This window comes from Arachis hypogaea, chromosome 9, assembly GCF_003086295.3.
Source record: "Arachis hypogaea cultivar Tifrunner chromosome 9, arahy.Tifrunner.gnm2.J5K5, whole genome shotgun sequence".
NCBI lineage: Eukaryota > Viridiplantae > Streptophyta > Magnoliopsida > Fabales > Fabaceae > Arachis > Arachis hypogaea.
The window spans coordinates 3,196,675-3,213,596 of record NC_092044.1 but is presented as its reverse complement, the minus strand read 5'-3'; the positions used below and the strand labels follow the sequence as shown (position 1 = coordinate 3,213,596).

Sequence of the window (16,922 nt, the reverse complement as noted above, 5' to 3'; positions counted from 1 at the left end):
ACATTTGAGAGCCACGTCGAGTAGTCTACTTCCCGTATGAAGCCTGCTTCTAGGAGGCCGGCCGTTTGCTTGGCTACCTCCTCCGCTTTTTCCGCCGACATCTTTCTCCTTCGCTGAGCCACTGGGCGTGCGTCTGGCTTGACGGCTAAGTGATGTGAAATGATTTGTGGATCAATGCCCGGCATGTCGGCTGGCGTCCATGCGAAGAGGTCCTTGTTGGCCCTTATCATTTCAATCAAAGGCTCCTTCAACTCATGCGGGAGGTTCTTGTTAACGAATGTGAACTTTTCCCCTTCGTCGCCGATGCTAAATTTCTCCAGGTCCCCTTCTGGTTCCGGCCTCGGGTTGTCCTCTACTCTGGCATCAAGGTCGGCCAGGAATACGCCAGATGCTTCCTTGGACTTCTTTCTGAGGGAAAGGCTGGCGTTGTCACAAGCGACCGCCGTCTCGAGGTCTCCTCTTATCGTCCCTATGGATCCATCATCGGCGACAAACTTCATAACTAGCAGCTTGGTGTTGATTATGGCTTCAAAATCATTGATTGTTTTTCTTCCCAAGATGATGTTGTAGGCTGTGGAGTCTCGGAGGATCACGAACTCGGCCATCGCCGATCTTCGGCCTTGCTTCTGGCCTACCGAGATCGGCAGGGAAATGACCCCGTCTGGTTTGATGAAGTGGTCGCCTAACCCGATAACCCCGTGCTGGTGGGTCGTCAGGTCGGCATCCTTCAGCCCCAGTGCGTCGAACACGTTGCGGAACATGATGTTTGAATCAGCCCCGGTGTCGACAAGGATCCGCTTGACGAGGCCGGTTCCCACTCTGGCCGTTATGACCATGGGAGGGTTTTCCGGGGCGTCGCTGAACCATTGATCTTCTGGGCCGAAAGAGATGGACGGAGGTTTTTTGGTATTCTGCACCGGTGTGGATGAGATCGCCAGAACCCTGGCGTCTTTCTTGTGTGCCGATCGGGACTTTGGTGCAGCGTTTTTTGCCGTTACCACGTTTATCACCGTTAGGCCGTGGTCTCTGTCTCCGGGCTCCTGTCGCCGTTTGATCGAGCGTGTCTTGCCTTCCTCATCCTGATCGCGATAGCGCCTTCTCGGCTCCCTGATGAGATGGGAGAACGCTGCTAGCTTCCCTTCCCTTATCGCCTGTTCCAATGCATCCTTTAGGTCGAAACAGTCCTGTGTTTGATGGCCATATCCCTTATGGTAGTCACAATAAAGGTTCTTGTTTCCTCCTGTGCGGTCCTTGAGTGGTCGGGGCTTCGGAAGAATTCCTTTCTCAGCTATTTGTTGATAGACTTCCACAATGGGGAGGGTGAGTGGAGTGTAGTTAGTGAACTTTCCGACTCGAGGGAACGGCCTAGGAGCTTTGTTCGATGCCTCCTCCCTAACCTTTTCTTTTGCTCTCTCCCCGTCGCCACCGGACTGCCGGGTCTGGCCGTAACCGGACTGCCGCTTATTGGCTGCCACGACCCGGCTGACTTCCTCGTCGTTTATGTACTCTTTGGCCACCGTTTGGATTTCATGCATCGTCCAAACCGGCTTCGTGGTAAGGTGTTTCCGGAAGTTCTCGTTGAGGAGGCCGTTCGTCAGGCAGAGACTGGCCACCGAGTCGGTCAGGCCGTCGATTTCCAAGCATTCGTCGTTGAACCGATCTAAGTACCTCCTGGTCGGCTCTCCCTGTCTCTGGGTTACCCCGAGGAGGTTGATAGGGTGCTTGGCCTTTGCTATTCGCGTTGTAAATTGAGCCAGAAACGCGCGGCTAATATCTGAGAAGGTATAGATGGAACCTTGAGGGAGGCCATTAAACCATCTGATCGCTGGTCCTGCTAAGGTTACCGGGAAGGCGCGGCACCTTACCTCGTCGCCTACTCCCTCTAGGTTCATCCTGGCCTCAAAGGCCGTGAGATGTTCTAGAGGATCTTGGGTTCCGTCATACCTCATGTCCGTTGGTTTGTCGAAGTGTTTCGGCAACCGGACCTCAAGGATAGATCGGTGGAACGGCGTGACACCCATTATCACAGGTTGTCGTGTTCTCTCGGATCTCCCTTCTTCGTCCTCACGACCTCTCGCCGTTCGGCGAGTTCGTCTGCCACGAGAGTAGATGACTGTGTCGTTTCGTCTTCTCGGAATGGGTGATTCCTCTTGTGTGCCCTCTGCTTCCATCCGGGATGCAGATATACGCCGTGGGCGGCTTCGGTGAGAGCTCTCTTCTTCCTCGCCCCCGGGGGATGGGGTGTAGCTCGGATCGGTAGACCATCCATCCCTCTCCCGGTCGGCTAGCTGTCGTTCTAGGTTCTGGACTCTGTGGCGTAGCTCCTGCATTATTATGGCGCTATCGCCGCCCGTTCCTCCGAATGGTCGGGTTGTTGTGTGTCGTTGGGGGGATCTCCGGCCTCCCCTTTGCGAGGCGACGGAGGCTGCCCCTTCCGCTCCGGCTGCTCGAGCTCGGTCGCCGGGACCTGGCGCGACTTCCATTCAGGCAAAGGAGTCCCCACAGACGGCGCCAATGTTCGGTGGTCGGATTCCAGACAGGTCGGGTATACAAGTGAAAGGATGGATAGGTGAGGACGCCTTAACTTGGGTCGCACTTGTAGCGGACTAGCCGAGCTGGCGAGCACTTGAGCTGGTGAATGGACGAGAGGGGGGGGTGCCACCTGCAAAGACACTCCGACGCCTAAGTCAGAAATCGTACAAGCAGGGGAAGTGATGTGGAAGGTGACGTACCTCGGGGGAAGAGCCAATCTTCTCCTTATATACATGTCAGTAGTGGGCCCCAAGACGAGGACAGGCCCATATTTCCGAGGACGTTGTCCTGCAGCCGCGTGTGAGCCGTACAGGGCGCGTGTCCGGGTCGATTGGAGGGCACGTGACCGGGTCGGGTAGAGATCGGGTCGGACCGGCCCGTGCGTTTTTTTTTTGGGCCAGGCCGTAACAGTTGGTTCCGCTTAAGGACTAAGATTCTAACAACGATCAGATAAATAAGAAAAGGAAACTGAAAGAAGATATGAATCAAATGTAAACAAAATTAATTTCGATAAAGAAGAGGTGTACCAGCGGTGCCGTGATCTGCCGGCGAGTGGAGAGCGGTGGCTCCGTGGTTGTGAGTTTTGACGGCAGCGGCGGCAGCTGTATTTAAATTTAAAATAGGAACGATAAAAGAGAGGGAAAGGAAAACTAAAGAGAGGAACCGGGCAACTGGCTTGCGATTTGTGAAGTTGGGTCAGAAGTACAAGTGAACATTTTTTTTAAATAAAAAATAAAACGGTTCTGCTACGTTACCAACAGTATTTATGCCAACATCTGTCAATTCTTATGTATAACTATGTTTAATGGATGTGTCTTTGTGGATGTGTCTAATAAAAATGTATTTCTCATGGCTGTGTTTAATAGAAGTGTCTTTATAGATATATTTTCTGGATGTGTCTCTTTATATATGTGTTTAAAATATAATAATTAATTATGTTAGTAATAAGTTGGCAGATAATATGTTGGTACCCTATACTTTTCCAAAATAAAAATAACATGGACAATATACAGCTTTTAATTTTTAAGAAATCTTTAAAAAAATTTGAAAGTATGGTCAAATAATGTTCTAATCCTCTCATTTATCAATTAATATTTTGTTGTTGTCGTTTTTGTTTAGTTTTAGTGATTAGGAGTTTTAAAATCTACCTATTTATTATTGTATATATTATATTAAAATAAAATTTTTGTATTTGATGATAAAGCTGATATAGTATATTTTTAAATATATTTTTAATTTATTAAATATTAAAATAATATACACATATAAAATAAATTATTGATATATTTTCAATTAATAATTAATAATACTAAATAATTAATAATATAAATTATTATCAATTTCATACATTCAACATTTTAAAAATCAATGACTGTAAACTTAAATTATAATAACCTAGAAAACTCGCTTTAACGATTTTATTTAATTTAATTAATTTATATATTACCAAAACTAATTTACGATTAATTTTTTTTACATAAAAATGGGATGAGTGATATATCTCAACATTATAAATTTTGGTGTTTTTTAAAATTGTAGAAGATAAATAAATCATAAATTTTTTAAATATAAATTGAAAGTTTCGAATACAAAATTCTAAAGGTCTAATTTTTGTACGGTTTAGTTTTTCTACCTCTCACATTTAAAAAAAACATCACAATAGTCTACAATTCAAAAAAATACTATTAATAATCTAATTTTAAAAATAAAAAAGATTCTTTATAGCATAGTTCTTTTTTTTTATTTTGTTGGTAATTCTTTCTTATCTTTTGAATTAAACTTTGAACTAAGTAAATTGCTTTTTTTGGTTTTAATAATTGTTTTTCTCAAATACTATTATATATGAATCACTAATTTTTTATCCATTTTATTTCCTTTTATTAGACTTTGTTCTAAATTTTTTAATGAACAAAATGACTTTGAGCCTCATCTCTAGGGAATATTTTTGAATAAACTTAATAATATTTACATATGTTTTAGTTATTTTTATTATAATTAGGGGTTCAATCTTTCGTATTCAAACTAATTTAAAATTAACTCATCCATCCGATGTAATTTAAATAAAAAAATCGAGTAAAATTGTATAATTTAGATTTGATTGAATTTTATTTTTGATAAATACGCAAATTAGATTAGCTTTTGAATTTACTTCTTAAAACTGATTCAAATCGCACAACATAATATAACATTATTATTTCATTATTATGTTTAAAATTTTAATTATAATATGTTCAATTTGTTATGCATTTGTCTTATTTATATATTATTATTATTTTATGAATTTAAAAAAATATTTATTTATTTATTTTAATCAAACTATAATTTTATTTTTATTACTATACTATTATTAATTTTTTAAGATAAAAGAATGCTAAAAAAATCATCTGAGTTTATTATTTTTTACCATCAATCAATTATCAATGCTTAAAAATGTAGATTAAAATATATTATTAAATTACTAAACTAAAAAAAATTAAGTTGATGATAAAAAATAATAAATTCTAATAGTTCTGTAACAATTCATTTCAAGATATTTTTAAAATTTGTTATGACATTATTAGTTATTTAAGATTTGATATTGAGATTAATTGTTACGTATATTTCTCATTTTTTAATTTATAAAATTACAAATTTAATCAAATCCAAATTAGATTTGATCAAAATGTATGACAAAAATAATCCAATATTCCAATCCAAAATGTACCACAAGAAAAATTAATATTCGGTTGAATTGCAACAAAGTTTCTCTCATGTTGAATTGCATTAGTCCAATTCGGTTTTAATACAAGACTAAATGAACTTAGAAATTTTACTCCTGAATAATAAGTAATATCTGCAAATTCACCTATCAGTATTGTTCAAATATAAATATTTGAAGAGATAAAATCTTAATATAAATATTTCCATTTAATCTTAAAATTTTTGTACTGTAACCGACAAATAATTTTTCTATTTTTTTTTATCAAAGATTGAAAAATTCGAACCCATGACCTCTTAGATGAGTGAGTATAAGGAGAATATGCCATTTAAACTATAATTTATTGGCATAATTTTTCTATTTTAAAAGCATACAAAATAATGAAAATATATACAATATCAAAAATATTATGTATACATAAAAAATCAATCACTATATATATATATATATATATATATATATATATATATATATATATATATATATATATATATATATATATATTGTTTATTAACTCATTTTTAACATAGCTAATTTTTTGTGAATATGTAACATAGTTAATAAAACATATATAAATATATGTAATTTGTAACAACTAATTTAGTATCTAATTTATAATATTTATAAAATATGTTCTGGGAAAAGAAAACTTCTGTTAATCTTTGAATTGTTTAGTTGTGCTTCTAAAAACCAGTTAGAGTAGAGTTGAAAATAAAAGGTTTCTTTTAATTAATATGACCAACAAGCAAACAAACTAAATAAAAAAAAATGAAAAATTACCTCTAACTCTTTTTTCAAAACAAGTGCATGCAAAAAGCATTTCGTTGGAGAAAATAAATTATCTCAACAATTCTCAAAAACATAGTATAAGAACAAATAAAAAGATAAAAATAATTATGAATTGTCCAATAAATTAAGCAAAAAAAAAAAAAAAAACTCAAAGAAAAGTGAAAAATAAAAACATGATTCATGCATCCAAAATCGTTCTGCAGTTGATCAGACCGTAGAGTTTTTAACTTGCCATCAACCTGCATCACAAATACATATATGCAACTCAAAGCATTAAAGAGCATATATAAATTTCCAAGGATAAGAGACTAAAAAAACAGACTTTTTAAGGATGAATTCGAGAAATGAAAATACTTTTCAATATCAAAGTTAACAAATCCAAACCACAGATACTATGTTCATAATTTCTCAAGGAACAGGGCATCAAACAAATTTATTCATAAGCATCAACAAATATTTTAATAATTTAGGTGGAACACTGGCCTAAATTTGACTCAACAAATAATTTTGAAACTTTTAAGCCTCTATCTAACATGATATTTTGTCAACAGCTTTGAACAACGAATAACAGAGAATAGAGATAGTGGGAGTTCATACCATGTTAAATGGAATTATGGCCAAATATTTAGCTGACATGTTGTAGAGACCCTTGGTATAGCATATAATTCCCTGACAAATTCGTACTTTGTCTCTTGACCGAAATCAGGTTCAATAGAAATTGTCACTGTCTTCAAAACAAGTCCTTTTTCTAAAAGATATACAATAAATTCACGCTCATCTGCAGTGTCTTGATATGCTCTAAACTCAACACTCTTGAGATGTGATGTCACACAATTGGGAACCATGGTTGGTGGTGTTGGCCCATTATACTCCATCGTGTAAGAATCAAATCCCTGATCACAGGAAACAACACTTATCAATATATGCAGGCAAACAACAAAAAGAAATAGAGACACTAGTTTTCAGTTTTAAATTGAAATGTACTCATACCGTCCAAATACCAACTACAAGAACTTCAAGTACATGACAATTATGAAGGAAGTTTAGCATGAAGTTTGTGTTGAAACATGGAACATCAACCTCTAGATTGACCAAGCGGTGAAATTCTGGAAACTTGAAAGCTGGAGCACTAAATAAGCACTGTATAAAAGATAACTAGATATCAAATATAATTCCTAATTCGCAATTATAGTTATAAATTCAAATTATCGATTTACATCAAACATTTAGCTTGAGGAATCATGGGATTATGATAAGCATGTTACCCGTGTTGTGTAATATCTCAATGCCAACAATTTTGTTTCGCGGAGTGCCCGGAAAAGGTCGGACACCCAAGCGCCATGCTCAACACGTCCATGATCAATAATATTAAGATGTGCCTCCACCATGTTAGGGAAACTGCTAAACGAAACCTGTAGCTCTGAGTTCTTTGCGATGGTTATTTTCATATCGAGGTATTCAAGAGAAGGCGTGTCTATCACACGATGGTAAATCTCATCAAGCACGATAGTGTCATCTTCAAAGGTTAAACTTTTCAATGTCCGAGGCATCTGGATTGTAGGTACATAAACATTACGAGAATCTGGGGTATTGTCGAGAATGAGCGTAAGATTTTCAAGAACAGGGCAGCCAGATAAAATCTTGTTGGGGTGCACATAGGGGATAAACAACTTTAGCTTTAGGTTCTTGAGGGATGGAAGATAAACATTTGGAAACTCTGGACCATAATTCAAAGAAATTTCACTTTTCAAAACAAGGGACTTGAGTAATGGACAAGTGAATATGGCTTCAGGCAACTTGAGTCCAAACCTTACATTTACATGAAGGATGAGATATAGTTCCCGGAGATGGGGGCCAATGACGGCATCAAGCCATGTTAAGATGAGATCCGTTGAATTCGTTTCGCATGCGAGGCGGAACTTTTCGATGGAGTAATCTGCATTGCGCTGAGTTAGAATAGCATTGACGTAAGAATCAAATGGATCTTCATCCCGAAAGTGTCTTTCATGTATGTCAATGACTTGCAGATCCTTCCAAACGTGGCGCCATCTGCGAGAGAGGACGCTGGTGGATCCAGCTTGTTTTGTTGGGAGGTATGAGAGAATTTCGCAAAGGATATAGTTCGGTAAGCAACTGATCCTATCCATGTTGATTCTTTTGCCTTTTGTCAATTTTGTATCTGGAGAGAGGGTTTGAGTTAGACCTAGGGTTAGGGTTACAATTTAGGGAAAATGAAGGAATCAATTTTTCGAATCAACTCAACTCTTGGTTGGTTCCGCTTAAAGGACTAAGATTCTAACAATGATCAGATAAACTTACGTATGAATCAAATATGAACAAAATCAATTACGAGAAACAAGAGGTGTAACAACGGTACCTGGGTGGTCTAAAACAGAGGAAGCTGCCGGCGAGTGGAGAGCGGTGGGGCCGTGGTGGTGAGTTTTGACGGCAGCAGTAGCAGCTGTATTTAAAATTTAAAATTTAAAATGAGAAGTATAAATAAAAGAGGGCGAAAACTAGAGAAAGGAACCGCGCAATTGGCTTGCGATTTGCTATGATTTGGATTTTGGATAACTGAGTCAGTGACGAGTGAAGTCGGGTAAGAAGTAAAATTTTGGTGAGGTGGAATCCACTCCACGTAAAAATTTAGTAAAATCAATTAAATCATTTAAAAACTTTTAAGTATCAACTTTACGTAAAATCAATTTCACCTTAATTTTAATTTTTTATTTTATTTTATTTTTAAGTTAAAGAATATTTTTGTTTGTCTCTTTATCAAAAGTTTTAAAATATCTTAAATTTGGTTTATTTTAATTTTATTTTAAAAAAATTTTAGGGTAAAAAACCTAAATAAACCAGACTGAAAAATTTTTTATCAGCTAAAACCAAAATTTTTTCAACAATCAACCAATGACCATAATAATGTAATTCGAATCAAATTGATTCGAACCAAGATTGCAAGTAATTCGAAACAACTTGCTTCGAACTAGGTATAAAAAGAATTGCATGTAATTCGAATCAAGAAGGTCCGAATTATGCATTGTTAAATCGAATCTAGTCGATTCGAACTACTAGGGGAAAAGACGTAAACATAATTCGAATTAGGTCGATTCGAATTACTATGAAAGAAGAAGTATACATAATTCGAGTTTAGTTTATTCGAATTATGTATATATAGTGCGAATTAGGTTGTTTCGAATTATTATGTTCCAGACCTGTATATATATGTGATGAACGTGAGTAGCTCTCATTATTGAGGGGTCATATGGCTGGTGAGGACAGTTTTATAGTGTTGGTTCACCACAGAGGATCGATTAAGAGGAAAACTCGTTCCAGTGTCAAGTTCACCAATAAGAATCCTCTTTGTATTATCGTGAGTTCTACGACGAGCTATGATGACCTTGCTAGGTCTGTACTGCTGAAACTTGGTCTGGATGGTGTGAAAAGGGTTAAGAAGTTTTTCTATCGCATTCCAATCACGGTGCTCCAAGATAGCGTGAAGTATGATTGTTTCACGATTGGGAGTGATGAGGACTTGCAGGTCATATTTCTTTGTCGCCGGCAGTTTCCCGAAGTGAGGACACCGGAGCTGTTGGCAAAGCTGGTTGATGTGGTGTCAAGCTCGGGGGGTTCGAAACGGTTGCCGGTTATAGCTCAAGACCTGCCGTTGCATCTTCCTCAGTCCCTGCGTACGAGCCACCCGCCCTGCATGTCGCCTCCCCTTCGTTCGCTGTTGATCTCAACGGCATTGTTGGCGACGAGGTTGGAACAGCGAAACTTGTACCTACCTCTGTACAATGTGCTGCACCGGCTGGGGCTGTAAATGGATTGTTTGATGATCTAGAGGATGATGATGTCGAGCCGGATATGATTGCTAATGACAGTGGCGGTGATATTGGAGCGAGTGAGCCTGCCGGTGGGGGTGGTGGTTCTAGCTCTGGCACACAGTAGTACCCTCCACATTTTTCATCTTTGGACCTGGATGCCATGAGGCAGGCGGGGGTACCTGGGGAGCCTGTTGGGTTTGGCGCTAGAGATGCAGAAGGGTCAGCTGGTATGACAGAGTTCCAGGTTGGTCAGCAATTTCAGGATAAGGAGAATGCACTGTTAAGTGTGAAGACTTATAGCATCCGCCGAGGTGTACAGTATAAGGTAGTGGAGTCTGATTATCGCTGTTATGTTGGCAAGTGTTCTGAGTTCGGGAATGGGTGCACATGGTTGATTCGGCTGAGTCTCCGGCAGCGTAAGGGCATTTGGGAGGTCAAACGGTACAATGGACCGCATACTTGTCTGGCCAGCTCTATCTCCAGCGATCACAGGAGTTTGGATTATCATGTGATATCGGCATTCATTATGCCAATGGTTAGGGCCGATGCATCCGTCAGTATCAATGTGCTCCTAAATGCGACTGCCTCACACTATGGGTTTATGCCTACCTACAGGAGGGTCTGGATGGCGAAGCAGAAGGCTATTGCCCTCATTTATGGTGACTGTGATGAGTCTTACAATGAGCTCCCAAGGTGGGTGTTAGGAGTGCAGGTCACCATGCCTGGTTCTATTGCAGTTCTTCAGACTAGCCCTGTTCGAGTTGGGGGACAGCTGGACGAATCTAAGGCTTATTTTCACAGACTGTTCTGGACTTTTCCACCATGTATTGAGGCATTTCGTCATTGCAAGCCATTGGTAAGTATTGATGGGACCCATCTATATGGCAAGTATGGGGGTACTTTACTTATTGCAATTGCACAGGACGAGAATTCCAACATACTCCCTGTTGCATTTGCACTAGTCGAGGGTGAGAATGCTGAGTCGTGGTCATTCTTTCTCTCCCACCTCCGTCAGCACGTTACACCACAGCCAGGTCTGCTCGTTATTTCTGATAGGCATAACGGCATCAAGGCCGCGCTTGAGGCTCCCGACGGGAGCTGGCTGCCTCCCGTTGCGTACCGGACTTTCTGCATTCGACACATTGCAGCAAATTTTGCCCTAACCTTCAAGGGTAAAGACGCAAGGAGGCTTCTCGTGAACGCTGCCTATGCTAAGACCGAGGTTGAGTTCGATTACTGGTTTGATATTCTTCGCTCGGAAGATCCGGCGATGTGTGATTGGGCAAATCGAATTGAGTATTCATTGTGGACACAATATTGCGATGAGGGCCGGAGATTCGGTCACATGACGACGAATATTTCCGAGTGTGTGAATTCAATCCTCAAGGGTGTGAGGAACCTTCCTGTATGTTCGTTGGTGAAAGCAACGTATGGTCGTTTGGCCGAACTTTTTGTTCGCAAGGGGAGAGAAGCCGAGGCCCAGCTGGGTACCAGACAACACCTTTCGACGAATGCACTCACAAGCGGCTCGTCTAGTCGGAACCATCTGTCGTTCAGTCTCGCAAGATGGTATAATCTGGCCATCTGCAAGTACGGAACGTACCACTCATCGAGCCGCATTCCCTGCTGGCGCCGCATACTCGATATGCAACGCCGGGGCTGCGCAATACACGGACCACATGATTAGAACAGATTCAAAAACCGGTTACAAATACAAATCAGGACATAAACAGCTAATAAACTGCTAACATAAACCATCAGCAAAACCGCATGCAAAACCTCTTATATAAACCACTAGCAATACCACTTTAATAAAGTACTAGCAATACCACTTCAATAAACCATTAACATATACTAACAACAAAAACCACTAAATAAAACCATCAACAAAATCGCAAAGAAAACCACTATACTAAACCGCATGCAATACCACTTATATAAACCACTAGCAATACCACTTCAATAAACCATTAACATATACTAACAACAAAAACCACTAAACAAAACCATCAACAAAACCGGATAGAACCCCACGATACAAAACCGCATGCAATACCACTTATATAAACCACTAGCAATACCACTTCAATAAACCATTAACATATACTAACAACAAAAACCAATAAACAAAACCATCAACAAAACCACATAGAAAACCACTATACAAAACCGCATGCAATACCACTTATATAAACCACTAGCAATACCATTTCAATAAACCATTAACATATTCTAACAACAAAAACCACTAAACATATACCACTAACAAAAACCACTAACCTCGTCGTTGATCACCCGGCGATATGAACGACTCCATCCAAACGATACAGCCTTCCCGGATCGTCCCCCATCTCGTCAATATGCCTCTCGAGTTCTTACCCGAACAGATTCTGGGTCGTTTTCTCTGAGATTTGGTGGGGTATGAGGAAGGAAAACTGATTCGAATGAGCTTGGTTCGAACTCCTTATATAGGCAACTCACTAGTAATTCGAATCAACTTAATTCGAATTATCTAATGTCACCAAAATTGAATAATTCGAATCAACATTATTCGAACTCCCTAAACTCACGTAACCCTAGTAATTCGAATCAAGTCACTTCGATTTACTCTTCTCTAATTCGATACTACTTGATTCGAATTACATGCAACACCATTTAAACCTAGTTCGAAGCAAGTTGTTTCGAATTACTTACAATCTTGGTTCGAATCATGTTGATTCGAATTACATTATTATGATCATTGGTTGATTGCTGAAAAAATTTTGGTTTTCGCTGATTTGGGTAAAAAATTTCTCAGCCTGGTTTATTTAGGTGTTTTTACCCAAATTTTTATTTGCATTAAATATACATTTAACAGTTATATTTTTTAAAAAATTAAAATTAATCCAATAATAATTTTATAAAAAAACTTTAAATATAAATAAATCAAAATATAAAATTTTATCACTGTTAAATATTAATTCTAAATTGATCTTAAACTTTTTTAAAATTTAGTTATAAAAAATATATTTAACACAAATTAAAAATTTTTAAAATAAAATTTAAAAATATTTTAAAATTTTTTGCCAAATTTCAGAAATAAACAAATATAATTATCACGTTAAGAAAAAAAACGTTACTAAATGAAATTAGCCATTTAACTTCGCTCTTCACTAAAACAAATATTCTTTATAATAATGGCATTTATGAAAATGTTAATAACCTTGCTTTTAATTTTTTAGAAAATCAAACCTTTACAAAAATAATTTTATAAAAAATATGGTCAAATAAGATTCTAACTTCTAATCCTACAATTTATCAATTGATGTTTTTGTTGACATTTTTGTTTGGTTTTGTGATTAGGACTTAGGAGTTTTAAAATATATCTATCTATTATTGTATTATATTAAAATCAAATTTTCAACCATCTATTCTTCTATTTTATTATATAAAAATTGAATTTCTATAAATTAACATGCCATATTTTTGAGATTTAAAAATATTTCTCAATTTATTCTTTTAACTCATTAAATATAATTTATTATAATAAATTAATTATATCAACTAATTAATTTATTAAATATTTAAATATTATACAATTTATTATAATTTATATTAATTTATTTTGATAGTAATTTTTAATTTATTTATTTTAATATTCTGATAATATTTTTTATTTTTTTCTTTTGATTTATTGAACAAAATTAATTATACTAATTATGTATATTAATTAATTGATTTAATTAATTTATTAATCATTAAAATAATAAATTTATGTATAAAATAGATAACAAGTAAACCAATTGATTTGATTAGCTGTCCTTTGAATTTAGGTGATTAGTTGAAAAAAAACTTTTGTTATTGTTTGAATTGTTTTAATTGTGCTTCTAAAAACCAGTTATAGTAGAAAATAAAAAGTTTCTTTTAATTAATATGCCCAACAAGTAAACCAATACCAAAGCAACAAACTAAATTTAAAAAAAATTGAAAAATTACATCTACATCTTCTTGCAAAACAAGTGCATCGAAAAAGCATTTCGTTGGAGAAAATAAATGATCTTCAATTCTCAAAAACATAGTATAAGAACAAATGAAAAGATAAAAACAATGATGAATTTCCAATAAATTAAGCAAAAAACAAGACTCATAGAAAAGTAAAAAATAAAAACATGATTCATATCCGAGTCATGCATCCAAAATGGTTTTGCAGTTGACCATATCGTAGAGTTTTTAACTTCCATCAATCTGCATCACAAATCGATATATGCAACTCAAAGAATTAAACAATTTATGTAAATTTCAAAGGATAAGAGACCACAAAAAACAGAGTTTTTAAGGATGAATTCGATAAATGAAAATACTTGCCAATATCAAAGTTTGCAAATTCAAACCACCGAAACCATGTTCAAGTGCATAATTTTTCATAAGCATCAATAAATCTTTTAAGAGTTATGCTAGAGAGCCAATGGTCTAAGTGTACAATGGGTTATTGAGTTACAAAATGAACATCATCCATACTATTTAGAATAACCATTCGAATATTAGGATAATAAACATCTCAGGTTATAAAATCACTCATCCCAAAAATTTAAACTAATTTTGAGATTCACCAAGGATCGAACTCTTGACTTTTTGGATCTAAAACTCTAATACCATGTCATGATACCACTCATCCCAAAAGCTTCAACTGATGAAAAAATATAACACTAATAATTATATCTCTAATACTCCCTAAACCTCCATTGGCTCCCTATACTTTCTCATCTTTTAATAATTCAGGTGGAAAACTGGTCTAAAATTGACTCAACAGTTATGCAACTTGAATAATTTTAAAACTTTAAGGCTCTAATATGATCATTTTTTTGTCAACGCCTTTAATCAATGAACAATAGAGAAAATAGAGGGAATGAGAGTTCATACCATGTTCAACAGGTTTTTGGTCAATAAAATTTAGCTGACATGTTGTAGAGCCCCTTGGTATAGCAGATAATTCTTTGACAATATCGTACTTTGTCTCTTGGTCTAAATAATAATAAAGATGAATTGTGACTCTCTTCAAAACAAGTCCTCTTTGTAAAAGATATTCAATAAATTCACGCTCATCTGCGGAGTTCTCATATTCTCTAAACTCAAAACTCTTGAGATGTGATGTCACACAATTCGAAACCATTGTTGGTGGTGCTGGCACATAAAACTGACTCCGATGAAAATATAGTTCACAATACACAACACTCTGACCCCAAAAAAATAATAATAACACGTCTCAATAAACTCAGGGAAACGAACAAAAACAGAAATAGAGACATTAGTTTTAAACTGAAATGTATTCATACCTTCAAAACATGAACCACGAGATCTTCAAGTACATGACAATTATGAAGGAAGTTTAGCAGGAAGTCTGTGTTGAAACATGCAACATCAAGCTCTAGATTGAGCAAACGGGGAAATTCCGGAAACTCGAAAGTTACACCATTAAATAAGCACTGTATAGTAGATAAGTACACATTAATTATATTTCACAATTCATACTTACAGTTATTAATTCAAATTAGCTTGAGAAATCATGAATTATGAGTTTGTTTGAGCACTATTAAGTTGTTAAAAAAAATTATATATTATTGTATAAATATAATTCTAAAATAAAAAAAGATTAATAATCAAATTAGTCCTTAAAATATGAAGCATTCTCTAAATTCTTTCTTAAAAGATTTTATAAATCAAATTAGTACTTCAAAGATTATAAATTAACTGTATATGTTCCTCAGTCATAATATTAACAATTTTTATCAATGATTGATGAAGCACATGACAACAAATATGTCCAATTGGACATTAACTAAATATATTCATGAAAATCTATCAATTTATTTAATTGAAAAAAAAATACTAAATAAATTTTGATGAATATATATATATATATATATATATATATATATTCAATCAATGTCCAATTAAACATATATGTTATCAATTAATAGAGTCATTAAATGACAAATATGATTATTTTTTTTAAGGATGAATTCAAAATATATCTCATTTTTCAAAAACTACCTAAGATATCAAAAAATAAAATTACTTCACTTTTTAAAATACTTTTTAAAAAACTTACATAAAAATAAGATTTTTTCTAAAAAATTCACCCGAATAAATCGTATCATAAGCATGTTACCTCTGTTGCGCAATGTTTCAATGCCAACAATTTTGTTTCGCGGAGTGCCACGAGAAGCTTGGGCACCCAAAGGACATGCTCAACACGACCATGATGAATATGAAGATGTGCCTCTACCATGTTAGGGAAATCGCTAAACGAAACCTGTAGCTTAGATTTGGCGATTATTTTCATATAGAGGTATTCAAGAGATGGCGTATCTATCACACGATGGCTAATGTTATTATCCTCGGTACTGTTATCTTCAAAGATTAACCTTTTCAATGTGCGAGGCATCTGGATTGTAGGTATATAAACATAACAACCATAGTCTTTGTTCGGTACAATGAGCATAAGATTTTCAAGAACAGGGGAGCCAGATAAAAGTTTGCTGGGGTCCACACAGCCATCTAACTCTAAGTTCTTGAGAGATGGCAGATAAACATTTGGAAACTTTTCATAACAATCGAAATATTCACCATGTTTCAAAACAAGGGACTTGAGTGATGGAGAAGTGAGTATGGCTTCAGGCAAGTCGATTTCACACGCTACTTCAAGGCAGAGATACAGTTCTTGGAGATAGGGCCCATTAACGGCATCAAGCCATGTTAAGATGGTTAGACTTCTTTCTGAATATTCATAACAAGTGAGGCGAAACTTTTGGATAGGGTAATCTGCATTGCGCCGAGCTAGAATAGCATTCACGTATGAAGCAAATCGAGCTTCCCATCCCAGACCGGGCCGAGAGGTTGTATCATCTATGTCAAGGACTTGGAGTTCCTTCCAAACATGGCGCCACCTGCTAGAGAGGATGCTGGTGGATACAGCTTCTTTTGTTGGGAGGTATGAGAGAATGTCGCAAAGGATAGAGTTCGGTAACAAACTGATCCTATCCATCTTCATGGTTGATGGTGTTACTTTTTCAAGCTTGTCTCCGGAGAGGGCTAGA

At 36.3% G+C, this 16,922-nt stretch overlaps 2 protein-coding genes across 2 annotated transcripts; both read right to left on the bottom strand.

Moving 5' to 3' along the window:
* Positions 1 to 6,092: 6,092 nt before the first annotated feature.
* On the bottom strand, positions 6,093 to 8,601 carry LOC112709934 (putative FBD-associated F-box protein At5g56440). The gene is made up of 5 exons (XM_025761936.3): positions 8,397 to 8,601; positions 7,285 to 8,198; positions 7,010 to 7,159; positions 6,617 to 6,912; positions 6,093 to 6,258 (listed from the first exon to the last, which is right to left on the bottom strand). The coding sequence occupies exons 2-4, from the start codon at positions 8,164 to 8,166 to the stop codon at positions 6,631 to 6,633; spliced, it is 1,314 nt and encodes a 437-aa protein (XP_025617721.1). The 5' UTR covers positions 8,167 to 8,198; positions 8,397 to 8,601; the 3' UTR covers positions 6,093 to 6,258; positions 6,617 to 6,630.
* A 5,244-nt stretch (positions 8,602 to 13,845) lies between these two features.
* LOC112712794 (F-box/FBD/LRR-repeat protein At1g51370-like) lies at positions 13,846 to 16,922 on the bottom strand. Its single transcript, XM_025765711.2, has 4 exons — positions 15,995 to 16,922; positions 15,159 to 15,308; positions 14,746 to 15,058; positions 13,846 to 14,070 (listed from the first exon to the last, which is right to left on the bottom strand). Exons 1-4 carry the CDS (start codon positions 16,874 to 16,876, stop codon positions 14,066 to 14,068), a joined length of 1,350 nt encoding a protein of 449 aa, XP_025621496.2. The 5' UTR covers positions 16,877 to 16,922; the 3' UTR covers positions 13,846 to 14,065.

Bases quoted from the DNA above. Each gene is read 5' to 3' on its own strand.
- LOC112709934 (XM_025761936.3), bottom strand. From the start codon at position 8,166: ATGGATAGGATCAGTTGCTTACCGAACTATATCCTTTGCGAAATTCTC. The intron at 7,160-7,284 runs GTAACATGCTTA...TCTTTTATACAG, and splicing joins TGAGATATTACACAACACGG to TGCTTATTTAGTGCTCCAGC. The intron at 6,913-7,009 runs GTATGAGTACAT...TCCTGTGATCAG, and splicing joins TTGTAGTTGGTATTTGGACG to GGATTTGATTCTTACACGAT.
- LOC112712794 (XM_025765711.2), bottom strand. From the start codon at position 16,876: ATGAAGATGGATAGGATCAGTTTGTTACCGAACTCTATCCTTTGCGAC. The intron at 15,309-15,994 runs GTAACATGCTTA...TCTACTATACAG, and splicing joins TGAAACATTGCGCAACAGAG to TGCTTATTTAATGGTGTAAC. The intron at 15,059-15,158 runs GTATGAATACAT...TTTTGGGGTCAG, and splicing joins TCGTGGTTCATGTTTTGAAG to AGTGTTGTGTATTGTGAACT.